At 41.2% G+C, this 19,971-nt stretch overlaps 1 protein-coding gene across 1 annotated transcript; it reads right to left on the reverse strand.

The window, feature by feature from the left end:
* Window positions 1-3,161: 3,161 nt before the first annotated feature.
* Window positions 3,162-19,409, reverse strand: dkk2 (dickkopf WNT signaling pathway inhibitor 2). The gene is made up of 4 exons (XM_033969720.2): window positions 19,001-19,409; window positions 5,269-5,419; window positions 5,066-5,188; window positions 3,162-3,898 (listed from the first exon to the last, which is right to left on the reverse strand). The coding sequence occupies exons 1-4, from the start codon at window positions 19,196-19,198 to the stop codon at window positions 3,648-3,650; spliced, it is 723 nt and encodes a 240-aa protein (XP_033825611.1). The 5' UTR covers window positions 19,199-19,409; the 3' UTR covers window positions 3,162-3,647.
* Between the last annotated feature and the right edge of the window lie 562 nt (window positions 19,410-19,971).

The following is a 19,971-nucleotide window of genomic DNA, read 5'->3' on the forward strand; positions in this document are numbered from 1 at the left end:
TGATGTAAAGTGCTTTGAGCCTTAAAGGTGGAAAAGTGCTGCATAAAAATGTGACCATGTACCATTATCACAGGCAGCATGTTATGAAACTTTATGAAAGAAGGTGTTTTTTATGTCTAATCTATTGCTAACTACATTAAACAGTATTATTAATATGAAAATAGGACCACAATCTGAACCATTCTGCATATAGAAACAACTGACTTGTCTTTGTTTTATTTTGACTCGGCTAATTTTTTTGATGTAATGAAGGACAATATAATGATGTTGATATCTAATAGTCTAATACGGAAAATTCCTAGATATGTGCTAAGCTTTTAAACAGACTAGACAGTTGAAATGAAAATAAAAGAGGACTGAAGCTATTAAGTGGTGATATGTCAACACAATCATCATAAAAAAATACATTAAAAAAACCAAACAACTTAATTTTACTGCAATTGAGTGGTCCTTGATCATAAAGATATCAACATCTGCAAATATTTGACACAGTCAGGCAAATATTGTATGTTACAGGCTGGAATAAAATCCATATTTTGAAGGTCAGATTTCATAAACTCTGGGTGCTAGGAGGTGTGTTACTTCTTAAGAAAAGTTGATACACTTGATTTTGCAAGTCATGAACAGCATGATAAGCATAATCATATGTTAAAAATTTAGACATTTAAATCAGCAGTTAAACACTAGTCCAGCACCAATAAAGTGCCCAGCTCCTTAGATCTCACTGCAGAGGTTATTTGCAGTGCTCTACCCTTCACATCACACATTAGAGTCTACGGCTTCATTCCCCACCAGATTTTCCAACTCTTCAACTGTGAATGATATGAGCCATGCAAACCCGAATTACGTTGATTTACACGGTGCCAACACAGGCACCAAATCAAAGTGTTTTACGGAATACATTTGCGTATTTACTTAGCTGGCAGAGTAACAGGCAGTCAGGGCTGTCTCACTTGGGCTGGAAAGTGCCACGCCAATAACACTCTCTCATTAAGGAAGAGACTGTGTGTGGCCCGTCGCCATAGAGATGCTCTATGCAGCTTTTCTGTTCACACTGATTAAAATGACATCAACTGTTTCAACAAACAGAAAATAAACCAAAATAAAGAATGTGATGGAAATACCTTTTAATGAAGGGCACAAGGAAACACAGTAAATGACAAAATGTGTGTTCTGCTAAAACAGAGTCTCTGTACATCCATTTGGACTGTTTGTTTGGGCATTTCACCTTTGGCTTCAGTCCAAACCACAATGCTGCCCTGGTCCCTGAAGGAGCCACTTGCAATGGCAATGGACCAAGTCACATTTCCCATTTCTTTCAAAAATTGATGAATGTTGTGATTCTTTACTTGATCAGTTTCAATATTTCACTGAATGTTCTACCTCATCCTCTTCACTTACAGCAAGAGCAATCCCACATACACAGAGCTCCACTCAGAGCTTTCAAATTTAAGTACTCAAGTAAATGTGACATTCTTCCTGCTTGACTGAGAACAGTACCTTATAAAGTAGTGTCCTTTTGTAGAACTGGTGAGTTCTGGTTTTCACTGTAAAATAATGAGAGATTTTGTGCCCCTCATGGCTCCTGTAAAAACAGTTTCTTCCCGTGATGTGGATTGAAAACATGACATGAGTTGATAACAGTTACTGCAGGGTGCAACAAGATATTTCTTAAAAAATAATGACTTTTAACGTCTGGGGAACACATTTAAATAGGAAGAGATCCATTGTAAAGTTCTAATTGGAGAAAATGTTGTATCTGTACTTTAATATTACAGCGTTATAAACTATTATGATGAACAGATGTTGGATGACTAGACATTCATACTTTTGAAGGTGTATTAAAGTCGGGGATGTCTTATCTGTGCTGGTCATTTCATAAAGGGAAACAGACTGTGATAACTGCTTCTCCTGATATCATGGCGCCAAGCCATATGAGCTTTATAGATAATAAAAAGATAGTAGTATGGTATGGTGGTTTATTATGGGAAGAATAATGAATATGGAGGACTGTCCTTTGGTGCGATTGGTCTGACAGACGTAAACTGTCCAAACTCTGCCCCACAGCCAGGTGTCTATAATGATGTCCAATCAGTGCAGAAGTATGTGATGTCACAGGCGTCTTTCAGTGTCATTTTTTTCAACTTTATTGGCTCAGTTTTAGACTGTTTCAGACAATTAAGCTAGACATTTACTTTTGCACTGGAATTATAAAGTACAAAGTTTGGAAAGAATTCAAACTTCCTGAACTCAGTGCCCAGAAGTTTTTGATTGAATGTTAAGATATAGGCAAGTTCGCACAGATAAACATACAAACAAAAAAGAAATGATACAAAATACATTCTTTTATTTGTCCATCACTGTAAATACACAAAATCATATTATTCACACAATATTGAATAGTGCTATAAATCTTCACTCCATTTATGACATGGCACTGGACATACATCTATGGTCCACTGTCATGTCAACTACACCACTGTCCCCCCGCCGGCCCTCATTAAAACTCTATATCTCCAGTATGTAGGATTTATACTTTATCATATGTACATGATATACAAAGACTTTAAATACACTGTTCCATCTATTTACAATAGAAAAGCTTATTGGTATTTTATTGGTTACAAAATATATATTGGTCTAAAACACACAGTGTGTGCAGATGTGATATTGCATTGATGTTTGTCATTTATTTGTAGAATTGACAACATAAGTAACAGTAATGTCATGTCAGAGGGGGCTTTTAGAGTAAACAGGCGCATGCTTGAAACGTTGACTGAAACTAACATCTTTGAAAACTCTTTGTCATTAAAATAAATATTCTTTCGTCTCACATCTCAAACTGGCTGCAGAAATGGAAAAGTCTGCATTGGCATTTCCACTGCAACCTTGAATCCTGTTTCTGTGATTTGGAAAACAGTTTTCAGTCTGCTGATGGAGTATGCAGCAGAGCAACACCTTTCCTCAACACAATCCATCTCACAGATCAAACAAGACTTTCACACTGTACCGTATTCACGCTTTTGTGGCTAAATACAGCCAGTGCATTAAATCACAAAAAATGTTCTTTTTCTTTGGTTTCAAAGTATTCTGTTATAATTGTCTCACCAAAAGCTCTGGAATAATGAGTAAATGTATAAATGGTACCCTGATGATGTGAACTCCATGTCCTGGCTGATGTCTCATGGACACTGCATAGCACTGGTGGCTGTCTGAATGCACTTGATGAAAGACAGACTCTGTTGGATTCTTTACACAATCATACATAAATAACATGGCTTTTTGTTCACAGGATCATCTCATAATTATTATTTACATGTTTTGGCATGCTGTAAGTTTCCCCGTCTAAAGGAAAACCCTATACAGTTCCCAGCTTCTACTTTCTAAAGTTATGATTCCCTGAAAGTCCTAGAGTGTATAGAACATAACTGAAGGCATATTTGTGAGTGACACAGCCCAGCAGTGAGAAGTGTCCTGGGGTGTTCAGGAGCAGGCCGCACCCTGGCTGCCAACACAGTTCAACATCTCCCTCTTTCTCAGCACTTTGACCCACACGTGTGAGCTGTCTCTGTTAGTCAGTTTGTTTTTTGCAGCTACGATTCGTCCTTTTGTAAAGAGTTCTCTGGCACCAGAGCGGAGCCTGTGCCTCAGTTCTTCTGGCACATGTGGAGGCGGGACTTGGACGAGGAGGTGGCATCTTTCCACACCTTACAGGAGAGGCCTTTGGCGCAATCACAGCGCTGGAAGATCTCCAGACCATGAGAGCCTTTCTTCCTCTGCTTGGTGCACACCTCTCCCAGCCGCAGCACCGGTTTGCAGATCTTGGTCCAGAAGTGCCGTGCACAGCAGTATCCATCTGAACAGTCGGACGAGCGCAGGCAGGGGTCACCCTCATGACCTGTTATAAAAAGGCAAAGGCATTAACTGTAGTGAGAGCCTCTGAGTCAAAACCCACACGGAATAAACTTACATCAGGCGATGCAAAGGAAATAATCACTGCTCATTAAGCCGTTATGCTTTCCATATGCACAAGTTTATGCAGGACTTTCATCACATTTAAATCAAAGTGTTCTGTGTGGTCATGTCACATACAACAAATGTCTTACAACATCAGGCTGAGACAGGATTCTGTAGTCTACTACTTTTGATGATAGAAAAATCTAAGACAATGGTATGTATTTGTCAAACTATACTGTCTACTGGCTACTTCTGTGCAGATGTGCAGACTAAATCATTTCTGTAATAGAATCTATATACACCTAAGTAATATTAAAGCTAGCAGTCCGACTTTATTGGTCACTGTCTGCAGGGTGCACTCACAGTTTAAACTTATAGTAGTCACAGTAGGCTATTACACCGTACCATAAACTTAAACTTTGACATTAGCACTGACGAGGGGGCTCATGGGCCATATAGTAACACTAAAGCTGCATTTTGTGGTTTTACCTTATGTTTCACACAATGCCCAAGTGTTTGTCTGGCTTAACCCAGGTTCATGAACAGCAGGGACCATGTGGTTTATGCTCAGAGCTGTGCTTTATGCTCAGCTGCAGTATTTTAAGTGTAGTCAGTAGTGTTACACACACCAGTGGTATAGCCAACATCAGTGGTGTTATATACACTGTCAGTGGTGTTATAGATGCGATCAGAGGTGTTATATACACTGTCAGTGGTGTTATATACACTGTCAGTGGTGTTATAGATACTCTCAGTTGTGTTATAGATGCAGGCAGTGGTGTTATAGATATTGACAGTAGTGCTATATACGCTGTCAGTGGTGTTACAGACACTCTCAGTTGTGTTATAGATGCGGTCAGTGGTGTTATACACACTGTCAGTGGTGTTATACACGCTGTCAGTGGTGTTATAGATGCTGTCAGTGGTGTTATACACACTGTCAGTGGTGTTATACACAGTGTCAGTGGTGTTATACACACTGTCAGTGGTGTTATACACACTGTCAGTGGTGTTATAGATGCTGTCAGTGGTGTTATACACACTGTCAGTGGTGTTATACACACTGTCAGTGGCATTTCAGACATGATGTGGATTGTTGCTCACGTACCTTTGAGTTTACTGTGTGATTTGCTGTTCTTCCTCCAGTTGTGATCTTTGTTGGACACTTTGTGTTCATCGAATGGTGAGATGTGATGTGAGAGGACACTCTCAGAAATAGCCACGCAGATGTCTAAGACGCACCAGATACGTTTTTGTCATTATTCACAAATACAAACTAAACCTAAATCATCAGTTGTGTGTGTCACATACAGTTACTGCAGCGGTTGCCAGGGCAGCACATGGCGTCTCTATGGCAACGCTTCTTCCTCCTGCGGCAGGTGAGGCAGCGAGAGGGTGAATGCTGAGGGCTGTGGCAGTAGCTGCCCAGGGTGCACTCCTTGTCATTGCTGCATGGATACACCTGTTGGAACAAGACAGCTCTTTACTGACTAAGATATATGAATTAACATGTCAATTTTAGCAACCTCATTATGTTTAAATTGGGTAATGATGAAATAGAAACAAAGAACCCTACACATACTGTGATGCAGTAACCACCTGTAATTGTTATACAACATTGGATAGCCAAACAAGTAATCATTAAGAAAAGAAGTTGCCTTAAACATAAGCCTGATGATATAGTGTGTGTATCACAGAAAGAACCTTATTCAAGAATCAAGCTACTTAAGTGAATATATTTTTATCTTGACTTGAAAAATACTGCTGTAGAGTTTCCAAGCACTAAGTCTCTGCGGTAGGTAGCCCTCAAACCAAGAATGACCCTAAAGTGCACAACTAAATATCTCTAAGTAGGAAAATGAGTGCGATGTTTGTCTTGGAGGACTTTAAGACGTGGTCCCAGTGCGGCTGGTTAGAAGTGGGCCCAGTGTTGCAGCCAGAAGTTCAAGTCTAATTTTTTTTTTCATGTTTTTCAGGCTTCTACATAGTGGGAATTTCAAATGATTCTTACCAAGGAAAACAGTGCGTTTGAGTTTCAGGAGCATTCAAGGGCTTAATGAGTCTACAGGCATAATGAGAGGGCAATTACTGCTGCTAATCATACAGCTCTGGAGCCTGCCTTTATTATGTCTATGGTTTACAATGAGTGGTCCAGACATGTCGCTGTTGCGTGGCCTAGCACTCAATGTCTGAGAATGTCCTTACAGTAAGCAAATGGTCCTGTCCACTCAAAGAAATAAAACCGCGTAAACAAGCACGGGTGTGGATCTTTACTGGAAGCTTCATCTCAAATCCATTCCAATTACACATTCCTCACATAACGAATGTAATGGTTGGTCAAACTGTTTGGATGCTTAAGTGTTGTAAATGTGTCCCAAGCAATAAACTGGACCGCTAGTCAAAAATCTAAACAGCCATTCTCTCACATAGGAGTAAAAGAGGTTCTTTTTCTTCCTTCTGGATCATGGCGACTACTACTACTACCATACCCACGATATATGTATGTATAAAATGTGTATAGTTTCACTGCAATTATATGAGCAACATAAAATTACTTCTAGAAAAATTAGGGTGACCAGATTTTCAAAATTCTAAACTGGGACACACCCGGGTTGGGATGGTTGGTATAAATGAAACTGTGACATGAGTGCGTAACATTGTCCATTCTCGACTCGCACATATATATATATATATATATATATATATATATATATATATATATATATATATATATATATATATATATATATATATATATATATATATATATATATATATATATATATATATAAATGGACGTAGCTAGCCTGCTAGTCGCCATGTTCCAAATAGGAAGTGAGCATGAGCCTTGTCATTTTGCTTTTAAAATGTTCATATTAACCCGCTCTACACGATCCTGGTATTTTTATTTTGCTATTGTGTCCATAAAGGATATGAACATTAATAGCAGACGAATCAGGCGCCCTCTTCCCCCCAGAGTCTCTCCCACTAGTGTTAGCAACAGGTTTGATTGACAGCGTTGCTAAGTGTCTGCTCTGACCTAAACCTCGATGAGCTTTGATGAGCTTTGATGAGCTTTATTTGGCTGGAGCTGAACGCTATGGTGGCATCTTACTCCCTTTGTCCACTTCTTTATACACTTTAGGTTTGTGACTCATCTGAGGGACATCTGTCGGTGTATTTCTTTACTTTATGGTCATTTTCAAGCACAATTTTCTGTATTTTAGCTGAACAAATGACAATATATTCCTTGCGTTACTGTTGGCAGGTATCAAATTGATCAAAATAGGGACACCTGGAGTATTTCTTGTATAAAACTGGGACAAAACCTGGGACTGTCCCAATATAAGAAAACCTATGTGAAAAAATTTTAGAGATCTTGTGCACCCTGCAAACGGCTATTCACTAACTTAAGCCTCTGATCACTGATTTGAGGGAGGAACTAATGTATCTAAAGAGATTTCACAGGGAGGACATGACGTCTTATTACAGAAAAATAAACAAAAGGAACAAAGAGCTTTCTTTGTGGCAGTTCCTATAGAGTAGTTTGGGATCAAATGTCAACTGGCCAGATTTGAATATACACAGACATGCATTAGCAAACACAATATAAAAAGTAAACAAAAGAGCCTTGAAACATCAGAATAAGCTGCTGAGTCACTACTGGTATTTATTAGTGATATGACATGAACAAGTCGGCTCTTTTGAAAGTTTCCTTAACATAATTTGTATGCATTTTTTTACTGATTAACACAGCGCAGGCAACATAAGTAAGAGGTTTTTACTATTATTATTACCACAGTGCAACGTTTTACTTTACATTTCAGTGGCTAAACACATTCACACTGTCACTTTGAACTATTTTAAACAGATCTGTGATTAGTTTGTTGTTAAAATTTGTTCTCACCTTTGCCTCTGTCATATAAATAAAAAGAGAAAATCTTTTGAATGGCTCATGAAAGTGAACAGATCCAAAAGATTCAGATCTCATAAAAGAGCCGAAAGTCCCATGACTAGTATTCATTACTCTATAATTTCAAAATACTTTTGCATGAACACTGAGTTTAGTATTTAGCTTTTTAAAGTCTTCACTGGCACATTAGGCTAACTGTTAACTCTATTACTGCACTGAGACCACAGCATCAGGGGCTTTGGGTTCACATGTGAAGTCTATGGAGGACACGGGTCTATGTGGGACACGGGTCTATGAATGACACGGGTCTATGTGGGACACGGGTCTATGGGGGACGCGGGTCTATGTGGGACACGGATCTATGGGGGACACGGGTCTATGTGGGACACGGGTCTATGAAGGACACGGGTCTATGTGGGACACGGGTCTATGGGGGACGCGGGTCTATGTGGGACACGGATCTATGGGGGACACGGGTCTATGTGGGACACGGGTCTATGAAGGACACGGGTCTATGTGGGACACGGGTCTATGTGGGACACGGGTCTATGAAGGACGCGGGTCTATGTGGGACACGGGTCTATGAAGGACGCGGGTCTATGAAGGACGCGGGTCTATGTGGGACACGGGTCTATGGAGGACGCGGGTCTATGTGGGACACGGGTCTATGGGGGACGCGGGTCTATGGAGGACACGGGTCTATGGGGGACGCGGGTCTATGGAGGACACGGGTCTATGTGGGACGCGGGTCTATGGGGGACACGGGTCTATGTGGGATGCAGGTCTATGTGGGACACGGGTCTATGGAGGACACAGGTCTATGTGGGACACAGGTCTATGTGGGACACGGGTCTATGGAGGACACGGGTCTATGTGGGACACGGGTCTATGGGGGACACGGGTCTATGTGGGATGCAGGTCTATGTGGGACACAGGTCTATGGAGGACACGGGTCTATGTGGGACACGGGTCTATGGAGGACACGGGTCTATGTGGGACACGGGTCTATGTGGGACACGGGTCTATGGAGGACACGGGTCCATGTGGGACACGGGTCTATGGGGGACACGGGTCTATGGGGGACATGGGTCTATGGGGGACACAAGTCTATGTGGGACATGGGTCTATGGGGGACACAAGTCTATGTGGGACACGGGTCTATTGGGACACGGGTCTATGGAGGACACAGGTCTATGGGGACACAAGTCTATGTGGGACACGGGTCTATGGAGGACACGGGTCTATGTGGGACACGGATCTGTGGGGACATGAGTCTACGGGGACACAGGTCTATGGAGGACACTGGTCTATGGAGGACACAAGTCTATGTGGGACATGGGTCTATGGAGGACACAGGTCTCTGTGGGACACGGGTCTATGGGGACACAGGTCTATGGAGGACACAGGTCTATGGGGGACACAAGTCTATGTGGGACATGGGTGTATGGTGATACAAGTTTGTGAGGGACACAGGTCTATGGGGACACGGGTCTATGGGGGACATGGGTGTATGGTGATACAAGTTTGTGAGGGACATGGGTCTATGTGAGATATGTGTCTGTGGGGAACATGGGTCTATGGGGACACAGGTCTATGAGGGACATGGGTCTATGGGGGACACGGGTTTATGGGGACACAGGTCTATGAGGGACATGGGTCTATGTGGGATACGAGTCTATGGGGGACATGGGTCTATGAGGGACAGGGGTCTAGACTAGTCCAACGTTTCCGCAGCGCATTTTAAGCACTGATTTTTCTGCAAAATTCGCCACATGTCAACATGTTTCACGTATCTGTCCTCAAATGCAAAGGCGTCCAATGAGAGACATTTGGCACGATTACATATGAGGTGTGATGATATAAACCCGAGCTCTCTAATGTGGCCCATAAAAGAAAGCATCTGTATCTCACCATTCTGCTAGTGTATATAATGTAAACTCAATAAGTTTATTTGGAGTTTTACATGAACAACTAAAAGTGGGTAATCACTTAATAAACCTGGGGTACTTGATTTTCACACCGAGGAAGGAGCAGGTACGTTTTAAATCTAACATCTCTACAAGCTCTCACAAACTCTTCGGCACATTGTTAATATCCACATGCATTAATATTCAGTTGCTTAAGAACAGTGAAACAAGTGAAACTGGGTGGACCACCAAAGAAAATCGAAAAAATACTTTATTATTAGATACAGACAGCACACAGTGGTCTCATTTTGTCACAAAGTGCTGCTTTTACAATACAGTGGTCCCTCGATTATCGCGGGGGTTATGTTCTAAAAATAACCAGCAATAGGCGAAATCTGTGAAGCTTTATTTTTTATAGTTATTCTCTATGTTTTGCAGCAGTAAAACCCCTCACCACACACTTTATACACTTTTCTCACACAGGCATTAACATTTTCTCACATTTCTCTCTTGTTTAAACTCTCTCAAAGTTCAAACCTTCGTAGGCGCCTTTGTCGGTGCAGAACGTTTCATCAACATTGTGGGTTTTGTCGGGGAGAAAACTTGCAAACATACAGCACTTCAGAGTCACACTGCGATCCAACATTTATGTAAATTTGTCTGAACACATTCTGTACTGTACAGGAGACACGGCACGGAGGAGACTGATGGACAATGGTCTACAGTCCCTTAGCCAATCAGGACGCACAACACGCACAACATGCACGCTCATACTCTATAAAAAAGCGTGTAAAATTGCACAATCTATCAATCCTCAGACGTTTATCGAAACTTTCAAGAGAATCCTTTGTAAGTAGGCCCCATCTTCCTCACAACAGATGGCAACAGGAAGTCCTTAATATAAATAATAATGGACAAAGGAGCATGATATTGAAAGCGGCTGGCTACATAATGCCCATTTCAGAATGACATTGGAACAACATGTTTAGTTGGCAAACCACCACGGCACCACAGGCACACTGGGCCGGCACTGCACTGACAGATCAGTTTTAGTGTGGTGTACCGCTGACAAACACTCAACAATTAACATGAGGGCCTACATGAAAGAGGGTGAAATCATTACGGCCACAATAAACAACAAAACTGCAGTGGGGGACAGGGTCAGATGCGCGGAGGAGGCAGCGGCAGCGGCGGCATCTGGGAGAACGGCAACATTCCAACCACGGGTGCACGCCACATGTTAAATCAAGCCTAGAGAATATCAATATTTCAGCACATTACACGTTGTTGTTGGATGGGCCTGTGCCATGAAAGTGAACAAGATTACAGAGCTTGGACCAATGCCACGCTTATACTTTCTCAAGCAGGGAACACATGGATACAATGATACAGCCGTAGTGAAGGATTAGTCTGCCCGCATCTATCACTATGACAGTTTATGTGTGATATGTGATGATGAACACGGTCATGATCTGAAAAATGTATCATAACCAAGATCGGTATATGTAAGGGTCTGTAAATTATTTTTAAACAGGCATAAACCTAAACTGTAGACAAATCCAGTTGCACAAATGTATCAAAAAGTACAAAGTGTGCACTGCAGATTGTCTAGGGTTAGGTTACAACGTACTGTACATAATATAATGCACCATGAGTAGAGTGAACAGACCTTCAAAATTCAAAACTGGAGCACACCTGGGTTGCGATGGTTCGTATAAATAAAATTCAGCTAAACAAATGTAGCATATTTCCCCACTTTACTCTTGGCAGGTATCAAATTGGTCAAAAATAGATACACCTGTGATATGTCTTGTATAAAACTGGGACAGAACAATGGTTTTGGTTAAATCTACTGGGACAGGAGACACAAGGTTCAAAACTGGAACTGTCCCGGGTAAATAGGGACAGGGTCTGGTCACGGTAACCATGAATGAATAAAATGAATTCAGACAGAAATGGTCTAAATACATTACCTGCAGAGTCTGTGTAAGACTGGTGTACACCTGACTCATTCCCTAGAGTCAGGAATCACAGTATTCCTCACAGTTCGATCCAATACTCGATGTGATAATATGCATTATGGTGATACATGCAATAATCCATATACTCTACACTACACTAAATATTTTATTATATGTGACTCTTTTCAAAGGATCACATTTCTATTTCTTTGTTAAACTACTACATGCTACTACAACTACTACTACTACAAAATATATTTAATTAATAACTAATTAAAGCTCTCAATTTACTGGTCAATCTACATTCCTGCCCTCACCTATGGTCATGAGCTCTGGGTAATGACCGAAAGGACAAGATCACAGATACAAGCGGCCGAAATTGGTTTCCTCCGTAGGGTGGCCAGGCGTACCCTTAGGGATAGGGTGAGGAGCTCGGTCACACAGGAGGAGCTCAGAGTAGAGCCGCTGCTCCTACACGTGCAGCTGAGGTGGCTCGGGCATCTGTTCAGGATGCCTCCTGGATGCCTCCCTGGGGAGGTGTTTCAGGCATAATGGCTTGGGGTTCCACTGGAGGAGCTGGAGGACCTGTCTGGGGTGAGGGAAGTCTAGAAATCCCTGCTTAGACTGCTGCCCCCGCAACCCGACCCCGGATAAGTAGAAGAAAATGGATGGATAACTAATTCAATGAATATGCCAATTGCTCTCCAGAAACATGTTTGTTTTATTGAAATAAGGAACACAACTGTAGAGCTGCCTCAACTTAGTTTTGTGAAATGAACCTAAAATGCTCATGGCACTAGGTCAACACAGTATCTTCTTTCAGTATTATATCATCAAATGAAATATCATGACATATAGATTTTTGGCACAACCCTACTCAACTAACTACTAACTTTAAAACCTAATTTGGCTAATGCCTTATGGCGGTAAAGTTCCAGTGTAACACCACTTGTTTAAGACCAGTTACAGCCAAAACACTGTGGGACTAGTTCTGTTGATCTGCTGATGCGCTCATGTGAAAAATAAGAACACTTGCCTATGCTGAAGGGGCTGTTTCATAGACTAGAAACCTGAGCTGTTACCCCAGAATGAAGACTAATAGATGTGACCTCATTCTACCTGCCCTGAAACCCACTCGTGTCCAAATTGGCCTGGACTGATGACAGAAGTTGCCCATATGGAGAAAAAGCAACGGGTCTCACCTCTTCCATCAAAACCCTTATACCACATGATGGCTATAATACCTTACAAAACCCAGTTCCTGCCAATCTTCTCTGATAATCTTGTCTTAACTTGTCATGTTTTTGAACGCCTCATTGGCAAATTCTGAAGGATGGGGCATCGTTTTTGGAAGTCTCTGATTCATCTCATGTTGCTCCCTTATTTTTGCTCTTGACAGGCTTTGGGAACATTAAAGCCATGCCTGCGTTTGGTGTGCAGGAAGTGGGATGGAGACAGTGTACTTTAGCGTATGCTGGTGAGATGATACAGGCAGAGACGGTCACATAAGAGGGGCATAAGGAGGCCCGCGGAGCTGCCTCGTGCTGCTCTCGTGCTGGTAAGCCTGCTTTTCTTTGAAGATGGAGCGGAGATGGGCACTAGACAATCTACAAGGGATTTACTACAGGATATAGAGGCTTTACATTCTTCCTCCAGTCTGCCCGGGTCCCTGTTTATCCCTCTATATATCCTCCGAGTCCAAAGGGGTGATATCATCATGAATTATAAATATTTCTCTATATAGTTTGAGCTCATCATGTTTGTTTAAATTCAAGCCTCACCACAATGTTTACGCCGGAAAATAGTCTAAAGTTGTTTTTTTGGGGTTTTTTTTTCATCTGCTCTTTGCATTAGCGAGTGGACTTGCAACTCCACAAATCTGACTCTTGCTCAGTCCTTGTCTCCATGGCGATGTTGTTCCTTTCGCTATATTCCATAATATAGCACAAAATGTATCTATTTCCATGGAGAATGTTGTATTCCAGTTAATGGTTTTAACTTATATTTTTATGGAATTGTGCAGGTGACATCCCACTTCTAGATAAAATGTTTTCTTTATCTTTGTAAAAAAAAAAAGCATTACGCGTTTCTGTAATGCTGGATATTAAGTCAGTCTCAGTTTCCCATGCTCAAAACTGTCTGTACTGCATCTCACTGGTCTAAAAAGTTGTATAATACCATCTCACTGTCCTGTTCATTTCAGTGCTTAACCTCCATTGGTCAATTAAGTTTCGATTGCAATACCTGCCATTGTTCAATCTTGACAGACAGAGTTTAACTTTTCAAATTCACCAGCAGATGCAGTCCTAGCGCCCTTTGAATGTAATCTTGTGCCAACGAGGTTTGAGGTATTTCCAAGACACCTAATTATTCAACAGACAGGAGTATAAGGTGTCCTAATAATGCATAGACTGTATTATGGTCATCTTTAAATGGAAAGTAATTCTATCATAAGATGGAAAATATGCAATTTTTTAAAATAATTATAGCAGGGGCTGTTGATTTTTCAGTGGTTCTTGTTCTTTTTGTAGGGACAACTTTTAAGTTAGCAGAAAGTCAGTGCCAAAGAACAGTATAACTCACTCAAACACCCATAAAATTAAAAAATAAGTGTTATAAAATGCAGCTCCTGTTATGTTATGATGAAATAATGTCATAATGGGTTATATGTCTCTTTTAAAGCTCAAAGACTCCACTTTCACACTTATTATCCATCTAGATTGAACTTGGCCTTCAGAGATTAACTATGCAACCCAAAACCGTGAATGGTGTAAATGAGTGGCAGGGGCCCTACTAACTCAAATAAACTATGTCACTGAACAAACAAATGTCCCATTGGCCTAAAAGACATATTGAATGACATGGGCCATAGCCAGGTCCAAGGGTTGAACTATCCATAGCCTACAGCCTGTTCCTTCAACTCTTTCATCACTCAAAACATATGTGTTTAGAGCTACGTTCAAAACCCCCTAGACTCTTGTCTCAAGCTGGGCCGCCTTCCCTTAAGTTAAATACACATTCTTAGTTGATCTCATTCGTCCAACTGAAGGAAAAGGAAACTATTAGAGAGACTAAGACTGCTCGCTTCAAAGCAGGGGTGTCAAAAGTCAAGAACTGAAAAAAAGGATCAAAACTAGACACTCGGTTGAGCAAGTATCAATACTACAAGAAATCTAATTAACAGGATAAAATCTGACCTTTATGCAGCAGTTTTAGAAGTATCTCGAGCTAGTGTCAGGCGGCATGGTAACATAAATAAAACACTATTATTTTTTGTTATAAATGTGTCTATTTTATTTTATTTTTTATTATCATTGTGCCAAATTAGTCTTGCGTATTGAACCTATGATAGTCTAAATATCAAAATCAACTTTACGCTACTTACAAAGACGTTGAAAGTTTGGAACATTTTAATCTACGAAGCCCCTACCCAAAAAAAAAAAAAAAAAAAAGGTCTAATCCTGCTCTAGTTCTGCTCTCTCATTAACAGCTCCAATTACAGTAAAGAGGTCTCCGGTGCGCCCCTCATGGCTCCAGCGCCGGGCCCTTGTATAGCACCCAAGGGACCAACTGCCAACTAAAAACCCAAGGACAAGGAGAGCTGGAGACTCAACGTGGCCGGGCTGACAAGCTAACAAGCTTTCACACCTCAGACTGCCTTTTCTCCCTCTTTCTCAGCTCATTAGGGTCAGTAAACAGTCATTTCGGGGCACCGACAGGACACAGTGTCTCTGAGATCGCTTGTAAAAGTCATCTGAAATAAAAAGAAACTATAGTTAAAGTGGTGGGACCAGGGTTGGCTGCGGTATCCAGTAACAGTGCCACCTACGAGTGCTGGGCCCCAAGATGTAGACGTTTTGTGGGAAACATAAACAACACAAAAGTAGACGAAATGTTATATGATTTGCAACTGATTAATGGAGATCAGCAAAATCAAATGCTGCTGTTACAATCTGACAAGGGTTTTTTTTATTTTTTATCAACAAACTACAGCCTGTCTTTTACAGCAAACATAACTGAGAGACTGTACACTGGAGCAGACAAGTTGCAATTGTGCATTGTCTAACTTTTTAAATTGTTGCATTTAACAAATTCAGACTATAATTACATGCAAATCCCATAAATGGTCAAATGAGTTCAGGTGTGCCAGTTTCCAGCCCCAGCAGTTTATTCTTGATCTGTTTTAATGTAGTTATACCCAATTTTTGTCCATGTAGTTGAGCTAAATTTGTCATATTATTTGTAAAAGCAGCTCTTAAAGAAGAAATGAGATCTCTGTGTGCTGTCTGCATTGAATTATAAAGTATTTTATCCTTCAAAAAACAAGAAAGTACGCTGTTTTTGCATTGTTAAAAAAGTACACGCTGTCTGAAAATTGAAACTTTGTACTTCTGCAAACCATTTTAAATTTAAAGTTTTTGGTTTTTCATTTTTTAAATACAGTAAAATGTGGTTCTAGTGCCTTTAATGGTACTTCTTGGATGATTCATTGTGGTCGCCCATTGTTCAAAGTTGTCACAGCAGCAGTGGTTTAAGGATGTGTCAAAGGCAGTGAACCAGTGTCTCTGTAGGGAACAATAAGGACCAAAGTATAACTTAACTCGAACAAAACTCACTGCATGATGTGAACGTTGATGAAGTGATAACCCTAAGTCCTAAAAGCTCTTTTTAAATTCTCATAACTCATAACAAATGTACACCCTTATTCCAAACCTAAGGCACATAAAACTGTTCTTTGGCTTTACATTTTGCTCCTAAATGCTCACTATATGATAAAACTACAGAGGGAAGCATGCGCCGCTCTGCACCATCAACTCTCATGTATGCCAAGGCCAGGCTGTGGCTGCTATTTCACAACTCGGGGAAAATCTGGCAGCCAGAACATGACACATTCACACACAATAAGTGAAATTAGCCATCTTCAACTGGCCACCACGAGCATACACAGTGGCTTCTCACATTATAACCGTGCGTGGTCTATGTGCATTATGTTTCCTTCAGCCCAAAACCGCTGTAGATTATAATTGGAGTTATGTGTAGCTGCGCTGGGGTCTGGCAGTGTGTCTGAGGTTGGGCTGGCGGAGGAGAGGAAGACGCTCTCCATCATTATTGACGTTTCAGCTCCGTGTTAGAACGCAATTCACACTTCTCACAGCCTTCTGACACCATCGTGACCACATACACAGGAAACATGCGGTTGACACGAGATATATACTTTATTATAGGGAGAAGACATTGCTCGGACAACTTTTGGGCATGAGGAAAATGACGGAGTGAAATAAAAAACATAAATAAACGTTCAAATGTGTCTTTTTAAAGTATATACACAGGTTGTTCGAAAGTCTCCCTGTATTCATGGGTTTGAAATTTCGATTATAGCCACCATTTTGAGGACTTTGGACCATTTTAAGCATAGAACAGAGTATTGAGTTTTTAATTGTACATTACTTTGGCAATAGCCCATTTTTTCATCACTCTGAAACACACGGATACTGTAGTTGTGTTGTTAAGTAAGACAATTCGCTTATCCATATAACTTTTTTTTTACATTTTTATGCTGGATGCCCTTCCCGTAACTGCACAGAGTTACTAAAGTATGGACAGTAAGCGAAGTGTGTCACTCTGAATGCAACACTCTGCACTAAGATGAGGTTTAAACTGGTCAGCCTACGGTTAACTGTTCACTGTTTCTCCACGGGATCTAAAGGCACACTCGCTAACCCTGCATGTCCCGCAATATATGACATTAAACGTATATTTCCATGGAGACAAACAGTTGGCAGAGGCACCACCAAGCAAAGTGACACGTCAGATCTATGCTAAATAAATCTAATGTCATACTGGACCACTTAAACGACCCATATTTGGCTATTTTCTGATCTGTTTTATAATGTTGTCTCCTTATCAAAAAACATATCTGGAGTTGTGTTTTGTTTCATTCACACATGTTTAACACATAAACCCCGCATATTTAAGCTGAGTCCTTCTCTCAAACTGAAAACACTCTGTTCCGCATTGTGATAAAGTAAAACGAGCTGTTAACTTGAAAACTACCACTTTATGACATCACAAGGTGGAACTGAGCATTTTGAGCTTTGGAGATGTACAGACTTATAATAAAATGTTACTCAAACATGTGTGAATGGAACAAAACACAACTCCCAGTATGTTTTTGAGGAGTTAACAGCATGGAGTAAAGTTCAGAAGAGTGATTTTTTGAGTAGTGTCTCTATGGGACAAGCTGGAGAAAAGGTAGTACACCTACATACAAAACAGTATTATATGGGTAATATTAAGTGGGGAATAGAGTCAAAGCTATATTTTATTTTACCCACCTCACTCTCCAAACACTTCTAAATAATCACAACTGTCAGAGCCCATGTTTGATGTCAAAACCAGGCCGTGGTGCAAGTGTTGTAACAGCAGGGATTCATAAGCGCTTGAGTGGTATTAAGTGGTTGGTAAAAGTATCCCTCCACTGAAAGCCTCTCGTAATCCGGGCTAACGTCTGGTCCTCTTTAATGACACTAAGAACCAGACAGAAAATTACCCAGACTAGTGTTAACTTTCTCTCGCGTTGCTGCCTGGTATTAATGATTTAGTGCGGTGGAAGTGTGCTGCGCCCCGGTGTGGCGTCAGCTCTGAGAGGCAATTAGGGCTTTATGAGGGGGCACCAATCCCTGCAATTGCCAATAACCTTTCGCATGTGAAATGAGGGGCTTTTAAATGGCAAAATGGTGCTACTTGTTCACCTCAAGACACTCCTACAAAAGTGCAAATGTGGGGTTAGGCGCGATTCGCAGTTATTAACAGCTGAGTCGTTACGCACACTTTTGTCTGACTTGCTGCGAGGCCTGTGTATAATTATGATGTCTCAAAACAAGCTTGTGCTATTTTGAGTCGTTAAAACACAATTAGCACTCCAAATAAATGAGGGCACTTTACATAGCTGGGAGTATTTTCAGCTAATTCGCAGGCTGGAGAGCAGAATGTATAATTATAATCAGGATAAAAGGTGTGTTTTTGATATGATAATTTGAGCCATTTTGTGTTGTATGATTATAATATGACTTTAATTTAGACTGATTGTTTGTTGTCTGGCTAAATAGAGCGAACAGTAGTGTCATCAAGGAGCTATTACGCATCTAATCAAGTGTATCAGACACAGCCTTTTATCCTGGTTGAAGTCAGTGCGCTAATAGAATACTGAGCTGACATCTATGATCTCCCCAAAAATGACCAAATAAATGCTGTAAAGTGACCTGTGCCAGAATGTTGTGTTTCTTTGGGATGGTCCCGTGCGCAGAAGCGGAGTGGTTGGTGGCAGGAGCGGCCGTCTCCCCGAGCTGTCCCGGTTTGATGGAGTTTGCCTTGGGTCGCGCCGCTGACACCTGGTGCGTCCTCAGCGAAGCGACGAGAAAAAACATCACACAGCAACTATTCCACTGTAACGCGAGCATCCTGGAGGGGCGAATGCGGAAATAATCACCTGAGTTTATGAAGTGTCTTTGGAAATATCCTGCTAAAGTGTGGTTGGTCAGAGCGCGCTCACAGTGTCCATGTGGTGCGCGCCGGTCTGTCAGAGTGTGGTGATGGGGCGCACAGAGGCTCTGGATGGCTGCAGCGCATAGAGTGACTGAGGATGGGACTTAACTAGAGCTCTCCCTCTGTGTGTCGGGCTGTGAGTGAACGCTCAGCTCAGAAGCCCGCGGTTTTATTATCTCGGATTGAGGTTTTTTTTTTTTTTTTTCTCCAAGATCATAATGAGTGCGCTTCCTCCGCCCTTTCTTACATCTGACAAAGACTGAAACTGATCTGTCCGCAGTCCTGCTGTTGTCTCCAGCCCGGCTCCAGGAGCTCCATTGGGAAAAGCTTATAAAATTATACACTGTGTGTTTTAACTGGGCGCTTGAACCTTTTACTGGCAGCCGCTTGGATGAGTGTGGAAAAGGTCTGGGAGTGCGTAAAACTTACGCACCATTCTGCATGTCGCACCAATTTATATCATTCTCTACCTGCTAAATATTTGCACATGAATTCATGGTTTTAACCTAATTTCATCATGTTGACTGTTTATTTTTCCTTTTATTTTGATTAATTGATCTCTTCTTATGTCAAATGCTGGGTCCAAGGGTAAAATGTGGCCAGTTTCGCACTGATTTTGGTCCCAAATTTAAAACCAGCATTTAACAACTGTCTTTGCTTATTTATTTATGAAAATACTGTAGACTCT

The sequence above is a fragment of the Periophthalmus magnuspinnatus genome, chromosome 1 (genome assembly GCF_009829125.3).
Source record: "Periophthalmus magnuspinnatus isolate fPerMag1 chromosome 1, fPerMag1.2.pri, whole genome shotgun sequence".
Classification (NCBI taxonomy): domain Eukaryota; kingdom Metazoa; phylum Chordata; class Actinopteri; order Gobiiformes; family Gobiidae; genus Periophthalmus; species Periophthalmus magnuspinnatus.